The 15,730-nt window shown below is 42.5% G+C and overlaps 1 protein-coding gene across 1 annotated transcript in view; it reads left to right on the top strand.

Moving 5' to 3' along the window:
* Positions 1-4,909, top strand: part of SLC34A2 (solute carrier family 34 member 2) — a 34,990-nt gene extending 30,081 nt beyond the window's left edge. The window contains exon 13 of the mRNA XM_081958981.1: positions 492-4,909. Coding sequence (XP_081815107.1) covers positions 492-1,058 — 567 coding nt within the window. The 3' untranslated portion in view covers positions 1,059-4,909. The remainder of the gene's footprint in view (positions 1-491) is intronic.
* The last annotated feature ends 10,821 nt before the right edge of the window (positions 4,910-15,730 follow it).

The raw sequence follows: 15,730 nt of genomic DNA, 5'->3' as shown, positions 1-15,730 counted from the left end.
ATGAATGCCCCCTCCCAGATGGAATAAAAAAGAAGCGAAAGGGGAGTGGAGTTTGCAGGAGACCATTAGTTACCGTAATTGGTTCATGACTCTCCGAGACTCCTTGCCAAGCTTTGCAGATCTCGACCTGGCAGCTCTCCAAGCCAGCTAAGGTCTGTGACTGTAAATCCTCCCTTGAAAGACTTGGCTGGATGGGAATGAGCAGAATTCACAGTCAATTAATAAAAGGAGTTTTTGTCGGGACAACAAGGAGTTTGCTTCATGCTCTTAGGAAGCCGAGGTGATAACACTGGCATGGCTCCTTTTCCTTTGAATTGGGAGATGTGTAGCAGAGAACCGAGATATATTTATATAATCCGGAAGATTCTTAATAAGTCAGGAGAGGTTTCAGTGTCAGAGAAGAAAACAAGAGATGATGGTACGGTATGTACCGGCAGTACACTGCCTTGATGTTCCTCTGACGTCTCCTTTGACCTCTGTTTCATTTCCAGATTGCTTTGTGCCATTTCTTTTTCAACATCTCGGGGATCATCCTTTGGTACCCGGTTCCTTTCATGCGTATCCCCATCCGCTTGTCAAAAGCTCTGGGGAACATCACCGCCAAGTACCGATGGTTCGCCATTTTCTACCTCCTCTCCTGCTTCTTCCTGATCCCGTTGGCCGTGTTCGGCCTTTCGGTGGCCGGTTGGCCCTACCTGGTGGGCGTGGCTGCCCCCGTCTTCTTGGCCTTGATCTTTGTGCTCACCGTCCACCTCCTGCAGAAGAAGAGGCCACACCTGCTCCCGGAGAAGCTGCGGAATTGGGATTTCCTTCCCCGGTGGATGCATTCCTTGCGGCCCTGGGATGATGCCATAACCGCCGTGGGCGGTGCTTGTGGCAGATATTGTTGCTGCTGCTGCAAACGTTGTCGAAACAAGGAGGCTGCCCCAAGCGAGGAAACCAAGAACACGAAAGCGATGGAAGTACACGAGAACCCCGTATCACTGGCCGATGAAGAGAACTGTCTTTCCAAGGCTGCAAAAGCAGAGAAAGCAGACTTGAGCACCACAGCGTTGTAGCAGAGAGGGGGACGTTGAGAATGGAGGCCCAAGGACGGAACGTTTGAGGGGCCTTGCCTAGAGGGGAAAACGGGGAACGCGGGCCAGTGACTTGCACTCAGTGAGAAGATTCAACCAGGGATGGGTAACCCCAATTGTCAAGAACCCTTAAGTCGTGTCTGAATCTCAAGACACACATTCAAATCACCAGTAAGGTCAAGGCCTTACCTCACATCTGCTCACGTCATGGAAAAAGCAAAGTCCTCTACTTGTCTCCACACTAAGGAAGGCCTGTGGACAAGTACTCCACTTGTTTTTTTTAAAGAGATCTATGGGCCAACAGTGCTTCTGCCCATCACTGCTAAGGCTCTCTCACTTTGCAGTCCTGTAGAAGTCTGATCTACTCCGCGTTCTCAGCATCAGTAGACCCACAAGTAGGACATCTGGCCATGGGCTATATCGTATAATATATCACTAGCTGGATCAGGTTTTCAGCAAGAGCTTTGAAACTATATCCCCGCAATCCAATGTTTTGGAGAGTTCAGGCCTACGCCATTGAAACATAATGTAATATAGTGTGTACTACACAGATCTGTTCAACCAAACCAATTTTCTAAAACCTTGAATAAGTTTCGGTTGAGGTGTGTGTTAAAGAAATTAATCTCTCTCCCTATATATATATATATATATATATGCTGTAGGTTCTGTGGTTTGTGCAATTTATGACCTTTCTAAAGCACTTGTCTTTTTTCCGCCCTAAATTATTTGAAGGCTGACTTGAGAGAACAATCGTCGAAGAATTGAACTGCTATATCTCCGTAGGATATGCAGGAACGCCATTTTTGATTGGTGGACACTAGATAGTGAGGAAGAAGAGCAGGGGTGGGTTCATTTACCGGTTGGTACTGGTTCACTTCATGCGTGCTTTGCACGCACATGCTGCTTGGTTCACTCGCACGCATGCTGCACATTGCTCACGCAAGCTCAATTGAGTGAAAATTCTTCTGAGCATGCGCAGAAACATGCGAGCAACAGCAAAAGAGAAAAGGAACCGGTTCAGGGGCGTGGCCAGCCAGACCAAATCACCACTACCGGTTTGTCTGAATCGGTCCGAATCGGGAGGAACCCATCTCTGAAGAAGATGATGCAGGGGGTTGTTCCCAAGGTTTTCTCCTCCTGACAAGATTAGATTATGTAAATAATGTGTTTTTAAGAAGTGAGTTGCCCTAAAAAATTTACCTCGTATTCCAGAAGCATTAACTCACGGAATGTCCCAAAGCTGGATGGGAGAATGCCAATTGCTCCCACACACAACCTTTTTACCTCTGTTGTCGGGTGTCTGATTGTGTTCACCACACTGTAAATGGATCTAGGATAACTTGTCATGTTGGCTCACCATGGCCAACTCACTGGGGGCCAACTCGCCATGGGACAGGAGTTACACTGATATCAAAGAAATGGTGGAATGGAGTCATGACAGAAAAGACTCCAAAGGAAGGCCGAAATGAAAGGTGAATGAGAAAAATTATTTTAAGTAATCCAATTGAATGGTTGAATAATCCCATGGCGAGTTGGATCCAACAGTAAACAATAGTTTGTTGACCTGTAGCATTATACAAACCAGCCTTCAGCTCAGAGGTGGCACGCGCAGAAGCATCAGGACTGGTGGACGGAGCCTTCCTCTGCCACTACCACCGGTTCGGCTGATCAGGGCCGATCCGGGAACAATCCACCTCTGCTTTAGATCAAAGAGAGCAATTTGTAGATAAGGTTTGCTCCATATTTGGAGAAACTGTTTTCACTAAGGAGCTCCTTGGATATTCGGAACAAATTTATAGAGAAGAAGTTGCAAGTCCTAACTTTTGGTGGCTCCTCAATGCTCGCGTTTCCAGCCACTGAGAAACCTTTTCAGTCAACCAGGATGAAACCTGGATACCGAGATTATTGTAAACCCATACTGCTGAAAAGAAACCTAGCATTTTGCTTCAAGGTAAAGTATTAGGTCACCCAGATCAAAATGAGAACTAATTCATATCTTGTGATGTGCTATGCTCTATTGCAGTTTAATGTCCCTTGCCTCCAGTTATTATCGTTCTGTTTATTGCCTCGTGGACTGATTTTTCCAACAGCTGATAATGTCTCCCTCGTTTTCCTCATGATGCCATTTATTGCAAAACTATCTTACATTTCTTGGAATGTACCACTATACAGAATTTTATCTAGATGTAGATATGGAATTATATTTACTTGGCGACCCAGTCAAAATGCACAGGAATATAGGCAGGAAGTCCATATAATGACCTTAGTATTTGCTGGCTTAAAAATATCAAGAAGAATGCAAGGCAAAATTCAGGGTTTTAAAAATAATAATAATAGTTTGATAGATTACAGTGGAGAAATTGTGTCTTCCATTTATTGCTACTGAGATCAGTGAAATTTAAAAGAACTTAAATGTGTGTTTCTTGGGAAGTAAAGGAAGTGATCCTCCAGCCCAATCTCATGCAATTTTACTCAGAAGTAAATTCCTTGGGATCCACCCGAAATAGCTTTTTAACTATAAAAGCAGTTTTGGTGCGTATTTTTACTGGAAAGAGACCACTTTGTACAAATGCCTGGACCTGCCAGCCTCAAAGCGCATTTAAGAAAGCTCAAGATGTAACCAACTTAGAAAGAATAGAACATATATTTGGTTTGTTCTTGTGGCTAGATAGTCTCCTCAAGAGGGCTTTGGTTGAAGTCTCGGTTCTTCTTCGCATTTATTGATCTCATGTGGTCAGTGGGTCATGTGACCATCTGGTCATGCCGTGTGAAGGTCACCAGGTGAGATCAATAAGAGCGGAGAAGAACTGCAGCAAGACGCTTCAACAAAATGTTTGGAAGTCCGGAGAACAAATTCTCACCATTTAATCAATGTTAAGCAGAAATGGATTAATCCCGATGTGATATTGTAGACGTGAAGTTTCTATGGTATTAATAATAATCGGTACCAGGCAGAAACAGAATGACACAACCAAAATTAAGCACTAATTAAACCAGGGATGTAAAGGGGGAGGAAGGAAGAGTGAGAAGAATCAAAATGGCGGCTACAACTTTGCAATCAAGTTCCACCCGTTTTTTGATGGGAATTTTATTTTTCTTATGATAATGTTGCTTGTTTGGGGAGTAAAAAAAATGCCTTCACACTCAAATCACTAATATTACCAGTCGGGGGGCGGTACAGAACAGAACACTGACACTCAATTCCGTAGACTTTCGGTCTTCTGAAAAACTCAGAAAAACAGAAAAAATCCTTCGCACGGATCTCTGCTTTCTCGTTGTCCGACTCTGAGGATGTAACTCAATCTACCTCTTGTTCCCTTCAGTGGAATTGTTGTTTAGAAAGTGGGAATGCTTTCCAAGCAAAAGGGAGTTGGATTTCCAACATGGCGGGTGGTTGAAGGATGAGACCAGCTGTCGTCAACTGACGCTTAAAGAACTAGCAGCCACATTCCCAAAAGTTGAGGAGTGGAAAATGTTTTCGGGGTGACTTAATATTATTTTATGTGGAACCGGGCAGAAGCATAAGAAGGGGAGTAAATGGGACAAGATTAGGATTAGAAAAGAGAGAAGATTCAATACACTTAGGTTGATACATAGTCAAATATTATATCTCTTGGCGTTATGAACCCATATTTTAGCTCTTCAGTGGTATTTTATTGGAGAGGCGAATCAATTTATCAGACATGTAATCTCCATCTCTCCATCTCAGAGGTGGGGTTTAGATATTTTTACCAACGGTTCGACGCACACCGAAAATGTGAGAACTTCCACGCATCCACTTTGCTTGCCCACACAGTTCGCGGGCCTGCACATGGCTTAGAAAATGTGACTAAATAGGACAGCTAGGACGGCATAGAACCGATTTGCCCAAACCGGAACAAACTGGCTGAATACCACCACTGCTTCAACGTACTCACTTTGTACATATTAACAGTACAAAAGAGGAGAAAATGATGAAAGGACCCACAAGTTCAACTGTACGTCGACATCAGTTTCACACGTAATTTCCCCACTTCTCTTGCCTAATCATGAATGCTCCTTGCATTTTCTTTCTCCAGCCTAGTGCTCCCTTGTTAACTTGAAGTTTGCTTGCTGGGATACAAATGTAATTGCAGTAGAAGACGATAGGCAGGCTTCCAGACTCAGGGAGTTTGGAAATCTAGGCGGCCTCCAGAGTAACCTCCAAAAACACCAGATTATGCCTCACCTCATCTCTTTTTTAGCGTTTCCCATTATTATTTATAATGTGTTTTTGTTTTCCAGTGTACAGTTTTGTATATGTTCTCTAAGGAACCCTGCTTGCGAAATTTGAATGATGTATTGTGTATTTTACAACGTTGTGGTGCTTATAAGGAACTGTGTGTGTGTGGTGGGGAAGACTTCTGTAAAATAGCTTTGGGTTGTCCTATTTTAGAAAAGAATGAGCGGGAATATTGCTTATTGCTTTGATAAGATTTGTTGAAGCAGCACACAAAAAAGAACCTCTGCCATGCTTTCATTTCTGTGATGCGTTAAAATATTGATATATATGTATATGTATATTTTTACACCTTAGTCCCTTTGGCTTTTGTTTGTTTTGCAACGAGGGTTCTTCCTTAAACTGTGGATATAACTACAAATGACCAACAATGTAAAACGGAATGATATTGTAATCTGGCATGGTTTTTGTCTCATTGGAAAAGAATGACAGGATATTGAATGCAATACCGAACATGGAAAATTAAACAATTTTTTAAAAGACTATAAAGAACGAAACTCTATTTTTATAAAAAGCCTCAGGTATAATAATGAAGTATTATTTCATATCATGATGTGTGCATTTCATTTATAACCATACATACCTACACATACATTTATTTATTTATTTTTAAATAGTATTTATTACATTTTTAACAACGTTAAAAAACAAAACACAATAAAACAAATTTACACTTGTAACAGCTTTTCCATATCGGTATACATATTTTTCGTAACAATCCTATTTACAAAAAATTGTATCTCTATATCCCTATCCTAAGTTATATCCTTATTTAAATAATCTATACATATTATACTTTTACCCTCTATACCTTAAGTTTTATGTTTACTCTCAAGCCAGGAATACTATCTATTCCAAATTTGATAATACAGCTTCTTCCCTCTCCTTCATTCCCATAGATAGTCTATCCATTTCTGCACATTCATAGATTTTCCTTATTATTGGGTCTGGGGGAATATCTGTTTGTTTCCAATTCTGTGCTAAAACGATTCTGCTTGCAGTTAATATGTGTAGTATTGTAATTTTGTCTCCATTTCCCCATCAAAGATTCCCAGGGGAAACATTTCCGGCTTCAGCTCCATCCTTCGTTCAATTATCTTGTCCAGCCACTTCCTTATCTTGTGCCAATATTTTCCAACCTCGGGGCAGGTCCACCACACATGATAGAATGTTCCCTGCTTATACTCATACATCCAACATTCCAGCGATCAGTTTGAGAATCTACATTTATTTTCTACTATTTAGAATGTTACCCATTCATTGTTCATGCATTCAATCTATCAATCTATCAATCTATCAAGCTATCAAGCTATCAATCTATCAATCTATCAATCTATCTATCTATCTGACAGGGGGTTTCAACCCACGGATGACTTCCAGAGAAGACAAAGGTGGGGAGGAAACGGGGGGTCTTTGAATTACGACCATCAATTGACCCCAAAATTTTGCTAAATGAAACAATTGTCAAGTGAGTTTCGCCCTTTTTAATGACCTTCCTTGCCACAGTCGTTAGTCAATCATTGCAGTAAGTTAGTGACATGGTCGTTAAGTGAATCTGGCTTCCCCATGGACTTTGCTCATCAAATGGTCGCAAAAGGGGATCGCATAACCCCGGTGATTCTGCAACCATCATAAATATGAGTCAGTTCCCAAGCGTGTGAATTTTGATCATGTGGCCGTGGGAATACTGCAGTGGTCGTAAGTGTGAAAAACGGACACATGCCCCTTTTTTTCAGTGCTGTTATAATTTTGAGTGGTCACTAAATGAATCATTGTAAGTCGAGGACTACCTGTATCTGGCCCAGGGTCACCCAGGTTTCTTTTTGACCTAAGATGGGACTATTGTTCACACTCAAGTGGTTTCTAGCCTGTTGCTTGCCCCACTGCGCCCAACTGGATCTCCCAGTATGTCCCAGTAGCCAATTCTTTCTCCATTTCCTGAATGGTCACCTGCACAGCTCACTTTAAAATGCTAGCAGAATTACATGTCTTAACAGCACCGAGGATTATATTCACACAATATTGGAAAGATGAAGAAACACCGCAAGATGAAGAGATAATTAAGAAGATACTACCGTGTTGCCGCAAAAATAAAACCTACCCTAGCTTGATTTTTTTACATGTGCACCCCATATAAGCCCTACCGCCAAAATAAGCCCTAATTAAGACCCCACCCACTCCAGGGTGCACAGGTAAAAATTAAGCTAGGGTGGGGATGGGGGGGGGGGGGAATGGAGCTGCCCTACTACTTACCTTTGGACAGTTGAAGCCAGGCCTTGGATATCACACCACCTTCTGCAGCCGGGGTGACACACGTAAGTGAGATGAGTCAATGGACAACTTCCCCCCCAAAATAAGACCTAGTGCCTTTTTTTGGTGGCAAAGATATATATATAAGACAGGGTCTTATTTTCAGGGAAACACAATAGACCAGTGGTTCCCAAACTTTTTCAGTCCACCGCCCCCTTGGTGCTACAAACTGATCCTCAGTGCCCCCCACCCAGTGGTGGAATTCAAATTTTTTTACGATCGATTCTGTGGGCGTGGCTTGATGGGCGTGGCTGGGGGAGTCATGTGACTGGGCGGTTTGCATGAAGGAATAAAGATAGTAACAGTAAAATTCAAAACTGTAACAATTAATTGCACATTTATTCAAAATCCAATTTAAAAACCTTTGTAGTTAGTTAATTCAACGAAATTGTTGAACATGATCCAGTGATACCAGGTTTTCAAAGTCTGATAGTCATTCATCAAGGACCTTAGTAACTAGTAACTTAGTGAACTTAGCAAAATTTAGTAACTACTTCACTGTTCAGTAAATTCTTAATGTGATGGATGGGCTTGATGCATGCATTCAGTTTCCCAATGTCTGGTTTTAAGTCACTTAGCAGGAATCTTAAATCACCACATTCAGTAATCTGGAGTCATTTTCTTTGCTTGGAGACCACACTGAAGCCATGTTCCACCAAATATGATGTTGGAAATGCAACAAGGAGCTTCTTAACCACTGTCCATAGTGCAGGATAGCGATCAGAAATTTCTTTCTGTAACCAAAACTCTTGGTACGATTTCTTGAACTTTGGCTTCAGCTCAATGTCACCAACATTTGCTTGAATTATTTGATGAGATTATTGCATGGTACCTAGGGATTCCCAACATGGAAAGTGAGAATGGGAACATTTTAACATATCTATATGTTCTTGGGTTATAATTTTCACTAAAGAACCATGGGGATGGAAAGGGAAATATAGACAATGGAGTCCAATCCCCTTCCTTAACAGTTTGGAAGCAAAGAATAACTCTAGCAAAATGTAGCCTTTTACCTCTTTGGGGAATCATTATTTTTTTATTATTATTATTATTATTATTATGGTGATGATTTTTTATTTTTCCCAATACAACTCATGCAAAGGGTCATCCACAACTACATTACATTTTCCACATTCATATTTGTGATTCCTTATAACTTCTTTAAACTAAACATTTTTAGTACAAATCAACGCATTGACATATATATCACTAATGCAGTTTCCTATCTCTTCCATTGACATAATTAACACCTTATGTATTGAATACATAGTGTATCTATTTTATATTAGGTTTTAATGTGGTGTCTGTACACCGCCCCGAGTCCCTTCGGGGAGAGGGGGCGGTCTATAAATTTAATAAAATAAAATAAATAAATAATAAAAAAATAAGTATAGGTTAAATATGAATTGAAAAACATCTAATTCAAATGTATAAGGTGTGAATTTATTATATAATCACAGGCAAACATTGCACTTATGCCTAAGTCCTCTACCCACGCACATTATAAGACAGATAAAACTATCTTAGCTGGCTGTTGTAAATATTACTCTGCTAATTCAACAAGAAATGCTACTGCATGAATCCTTAATGCAGAACACAGCTAAATGATTTTAGCAATTTTCTCCCCAAGTTAATTCAAAATGTATATCCAAATGTTCCTCTTATTTTTTCCCCAAGCACTAGGGGGGATTATATTCAAAACCAGACACTTTTGCTGTGTGTGTGTGTGTGTGTGTGTTTGCTTGCTTGCTTCTGGTCTCCAGAGTCAGAAGGGCCGGTTGGGATCCCCAGAGGTCATCTAGTCCCACCCCAGACAGCGCCCCTCCGCCCCACATTCTCCAGACCCACCTCCTCTGGGAAGGCTCCGGTGGGGAGGGGAATGTGGAGCACACACCCCTTCTGCTGCTCTCCCCCACCCTTCACTCTTACTCCCTCCCTCTCTTCGCAGGCCGGGCGGCCGCAGCACTACTGGGACAGTGAGCATGGATGGCCCATCGCCCCAGGAAGGGAGGTCTGGCTGCCAGCAGAGGGCTTCCGCTGAGGTACCCCATGCAGGCAAAATAGCGAGCGAGCGAAGGAGGATCAGGCAGGGCACCGAGGCCCCTTTGCCTTCCACTTTGTCTTGATGAGGTCGCTGCAGCTTCCGGGCGCGGACGGATGGAGGTAGCCAGAGCGGCCCGGGTGGGTGAGCGGGTGAGCGATGGAGGATCAGGCAGCTCTCTCGCTTCCTGGCCCCCCCCCCTGGGCTTCCCAGCCGCTCTGGCTACCTCCATCCGTCCGCGCCCGCAGCTGCAGCGACCTTATCAAGACAAAGTGGGAGCGAAGGGAGGCGAAGTGGCCTCCCTTTGATCACTCACTCCCCCCGCCTGTCCGCACTATGCTAGCCCTGTGCTCACTGATTGGCTGGCTCACCAATCATCCTGCCCACCTCTAAGAGCCCTATCTATAGAAAGCCAAACAGAAAAAAAGATAACTGGGTTTAGATAGGGCTCTTAGAGGTGGGCGGGGCAATTGGTGAGCCAGCCAATCAGTGAGTGGGCAGGGCTAGCATATGCAGATGGGCGGGGGTGAGTGAGCAAACTTGTTCTGAATAGCTCGCTAGAGGAGGCCACCTCCAGCACTCCTTTGCCGCCCCCCTTGCCTCTTACCGCCCCCCTAAACCATCTCACCACCCCCCAAAGGGCAGTACTGCCCACTTTGGGAACCACTGCAGTAGACTGTGCAGAAATGGAGAGACTGACATTGAAAGAAGGCACAGAATAGAATAACAGAGTTGGAAGGGACCTTGGAGGTCTTCTAGTCCAACCCCTGCCTAGGCAGGAAACCCTACCCCACCTCAGACAAATGGATATCTAACATCTTCTTAAAAATGTCTAGTTTTGGAGCATTCAAAACTTCTGGAAGCAAGTTGTTCCACTGATTCATTGTTCTCACTGTCAGGAAATTTCTCCTCAGTTCTAAGTTTTGTGACCCAACGCAAATCCTTCATCTGATGTGACCCACACTTGACCCATTATGACCCATCACAAGACCCATCATGACCCTCATCTGATGTAATCCATCCACAAGACCCATCATGACCCTGAGTTGACATGACTCACATCTAAACCATCATAAGACTCTCATCTGACATGACTCACACTTGACCCATTACAACCCATCACAAGAGCCATCACAAGACTCTCACTTGATACAACCCACACCTGACCCATCACAAGACCCTCATCTGACATAACCAGCACCCAGTGGTGGGTTTCAAATCCCATTCCAACCAGTACAGTTGGAACGGAGCCGGCGGCATCCTCATGGATGCGTGCAGTGTGCGCGCACATGTGCATGCATTCAAGCACCTCTGTGATGCTCCAGCTGCTCTGTGGCGCAGCACGCAGGCACTGTATGCGCCATGCGCCTGCGCAGAAGTGCAAAAGCCTTTAAACTCCAGTAAGGAGCTTGGGTGGGCGGGTGGGCCCTCGGGAGCACCGTACCGTAACAGTATCCAGTGCTCTGGGCTGGCTCCGGTACAGGCATACCGGGACGTACCACCTGCAATCCACCACTGCCCTCACCTGATGTGACCTCCCCATCATAAGACCTACTGACCACACAAAGCCCTTATTAGCAGAAGGACACCCACAATGACATCCCCTCAACTCCGCCGAAGATGTTACCCAGCCTGCTAACAAAACATTCAGAAACCAACCCACCATCTTGAAGAATGAACCTTTGCCCTCATCCTACACCCCAGCTACAGATATTTACCACTATTGCACATCCAAGCTTATTATAAGAATCCCTTTCATCAGCTGGTTGTAGGCCTCTCACTGACTAGTAGTCTCAGTAAAAAAAAGTATTTAAACTACATAGGTCTTGTGTATTTATCTTCCTAGCTACGTTTTATTACTCCTTTCCAATCAAGAAACTGTTGACGCCGTGTTTCCCATGTCTAGTATCTACAATTTGACGTCATTACAGCTGTCTCAGTGGACTTCCAGACCTGGTTACTACAGTGATTTCTGCAAATAAAATCAAATCACACCGTTTCACATGAGGGTAAATACGCCCTCCAGGGTCAGCAGTTACATAACCGTGTTTTGAGTATGTTCCTGGGGAATAATACTGGATCATAACATGGCAGGTGTCATTTGGAAAGAGTAATATTGTTTGAAAAATAGCCCAGGTTTGCTGGGCTGTTGTGATGTGATCGCTGAGGTTCTTCTTTGATCTAAACAAATGTAACCATGCCTGCCTTACTCCTTTTTTAAAATAAGTATAAACTTTATTGTCATTAATTACGACTATCGCCAACCATCTTCAATAGGGATGCGGTGGCTCAGGGGCTAAGACGCTAAGCTTCTCAATCAGAAAGGTTGGGAGTTCAACAGTTCGAATCCCGAGCGCTGCCTAACGGAGTTAGCTCCCGTTCCTTGTCCCAGCTTCTGCCAACCTAGCAGTTCGAAAGCACATTAAAAAAATGCAAGTAGAAAAATAGGAGCCACCTTTGGTGGGAAGGGAACAGTGTTCTGTGTGCCTTCGCCGTTGAGTCATGCCGGCCACATGACCACAGAGACATCTTCGGACAGCGCTGGCTCTTCGGCTTTGAAACGGAGATGAGCACCGGCTTCTTGAGTCAGGAATGACTAGCATATATGTGCCAGGGGAATCTTTACCAACATAGGTGTTGTGGCTTGTTGGCTCCTCCAGCAGCTCAATCGGGAGAAGGTGTGGGAGTCAGGGCCAGCATCAAGGCAACCTGGGAGCTCTGAGGGGGAAGAGGGAATGGAGCTGGCAGAGATGGAGACAGAGGCAGAGCCTAGGCCGCCCATCAACCCTCAGGTGGAGAGTCAACAGCCCCCAGGTCTGAAGGGGGCTGATGAGGAAGACGAGGAACAGCTGGGTCCAGTGCCTGACGTGCGGATGCACAGAAGGCAGAGGAGAGGAGAGCAGTGGAAATCTATGGGCCGGTCTTTGGGATGGAAGAAACACCGCTGCTAGCGAAGTCCCACCCAAACTTTGGGGAGAAAAGGCAGAGGGCGGAGATGAATAGATTCGGCAGACAACTATTCATCTCCCCTGCCGGATGGACTTGTTAGCCTGCGGTGATAGAGAAACTTTTTGCCGGGGCTGCTGGCGCTCCTAATAAAGGAGCCGTTGATTTAAATACAGAGGATTTGTCATGTTTGGGAAGCTGGGTCAAAACTGTAGGAAGTTATCAGTTATCACTTGCTCTTTGTATCTTAGGTTTAATGTTTGTAACTATGATTTATGATCTATCACTTTGATGTTTGTATGCATACTGAGAGTTTCTGCCACAGAGACCAATTCCTTGTGTATCCAATCACACTTACCCAATAAAGAATTATATTCTATTCTGTTCTATTTTGTTCTGTTTTTCTCTCTATTCTAGTCTAGTCCTTAATCCTATTCTATATTCTATATTTTCTATTCTGTTCTGTTCTGGGCTATTCTATTCCACTCCAATCTACTCTACTCTATATTATATTGCATTCTATTTCATTCCACTCCATCCCATTCTCTGTTCTCTACTCTACTCTATTCTTTATTCTGTTCTGTTCTGTTCTACTCCACTCTACTCTATTTCTGAAGTGTATTCTGAACTGTATTGTATTGTATTCTATTCCTATTCCTATTGTATTCCAAATTCTCTATTCCTATTCTATCCTATCCTTCCTATTCCTATTCCTATTCCTATTCCTATTCCTATTCCTATTCCTATTCCTATTCCTATTCTATTCTACACTACTCTATTCTACCCTATTTATGAACTCTATTCTATTCTTTTCTAATCTTTCCTATTCTATTCTGAATTCTCTATTCTATTCCTATTTCTATTCTATTCTATTCCTATTCTATTCTTTCCTATCCTATCCTATCCTATTCTATCCTATTCCTATTCTATTCTACACTACTCTACTCTACCCTATTTCTGAATTCTATTCTACTCTACTCTATTCTATTCTAGTCTAGTCTAGTTTCTATTCCATTCCATTCTCTATTCTATTCTATTCTACTTTTTCCTATTCTATTCTGAATTCTCTATTCTACTCCCATTCCCATTCTATTCTATTCTGAATTCAGAATCAGAATTCTATTCTATTCTATTCCATTCCAGATCTGAGCACAATTTCTGAAGCTGACCATAATCTCTACAGACTGAAACTGAATCCAGCTTTGCTATCTCTTTTGCCTTATGACAACAAGGAGTTGATGTTTAACAAACACTTACTTACTAGAGGGGGGGAAAGATAAAGAGAGAAAGAAAGAAACCCATGCCAAACACTAATCTGAACGCTACCCCAACATTATATGTTTCAACCTTCATGACTGTAATTAAATCCTGATATTCTAATATTTAGTAAATAGTATAGTTTATGGCAGGAGATTACGGTTATAAATCTACTCTATTTGCAATCATAATTGTTAAATAATAAGTACTGTTTGACATCATAACATCTGAAAGATAAGAATAGTTAGGTTTAAGATTGTTAAGCCCTTTCTAGTTTACGCTAATGAATTCCCTCATTAAGCTAATATCTCTTGGTTTGTCTTATATACGCATTTTCTTTTGATGATGGAAGCAGAATACTGTTGTATAACAATATAAGATCAATAATTAGGGCAAATCTTGGAAACTTCACAGTTATCATAAAGCAGCCACAGGAACTGCATTTAAATAATTCCCAGCCAAACCTCTTTCTGAGCATCCGTGTTTTAATCAAATTCTAGAAAAAAATAAAATCATGGTATTTTTAATTATTATTATTACTTCCCTCAACTTCTTAACTCTGTAGGTCTGATATCCGGACAATATTGAGAATGCAAGAAAGGAGGAATCTATGGAAAATGGCCCTGTAAATATCCAGATTTCAATCTGGTTAAGACTTTTAAAGTCCAAACAATTATTCTGAAGTGAATATAAATAATTCCACAAATCAAATAAAATATGAGTGGCATGATCACAACTCTTAATCATTTATTTTCTCCTCTCGGATTGTTTCCAACAAATTTGTCTGAAATGGCATAGGGTTTCCTGCTTGAGCAAAGGGTTGGACTAGAAGACCTCCAAGGTCCCTTCCAACTCTTTTTATTGTTAAATGTTACTGGCCAGTTTTCAACCCCTGCAATTAATTAATAGGGGATGAGCTGTTCAAGTTATAGGGAAGGCACTTATTAATAGCAGGACTGATCCAGACATGGCTATATAATTCAGCATAAAGCTGGAAGGGACCTTGGAGGTCTTCTAGTCCAACCCCTTGCTCAGGCAGGAGACCCTATACCATTTCAAGCAGGTGGCTCTCCAGTCTCATCTTAATAACCTCCAGTGATGGAACACCTACACGGCCCTGGTTAATTGGTCTGGCTGTTAGAAAGTTTCTCCTTAATTGCAGGGTGCTTCTCTCCTTGACTAGTTTCCATCCATGGTTTTTTGTCCTGCCTCTGGTGCTTTGGAGAATAATTTGACCCCCTCCTCTTTGTGGCTACCCCTCAAGTATTGGAAGACTGCTATCACGTCCCTCCTAGTCCTTCTTTTCTCTAGACTAGCCAACCCGAATCCTGCAACCGTTCTTCCTATGTTTTAGTCTCCAGGCCTTTGATCCTCTTAATTGCACTTCTCTGCACTTTTCCCAAAGTCGCAACATCTTTTTTGCAATGTGTTGACCAAAATTAGATGTAGTATTCATTTGTGGTTTCCTATTCTCACTCCAGAAAATGGTTCCTTCACCTTTGCTCTATTCCCATGCAAAGCCATAATCAGGATAATGGTATTGAATTGCCTTGAACCAAGGGGGATTGGTTCTGATTGAATGATCCAGAATGAAAGACAAAATGATAATAGATAATCAAATACGATATATAAATATGGAGCATATAAATGTAACCATATAAATGGTTGCAAATAAAAATGATGGGGCTTTTTGTCCCAAGGGTGCTTTTTCAAGTGGACCTTCTGATTTTTCTTTGAAGACATTTCACTTCTCATCAAGAAGCTTCTTGAGAAGAAGGAAAGGAGGAGGAGGAGGAAGAGGAGGAGGAGAAAGACAAGAAGAAGAAGAAGAAGAAGAAGAAG

Source organism: Natrix helvetica (assembly GCF_964273705.1).
Source record: "Natrix helvetica genome assembly, chromosome: 7".
NCBI lineage: Eukaryota > Metazoa > Chordata > Lepidosauria > Squamata > Natricidae > Natrix > Natrix helvetica.
Note: the sequence above shows the minus strand (reverse complement) of the source record. Positions and strands in the feature narration are given on the sequence as shown.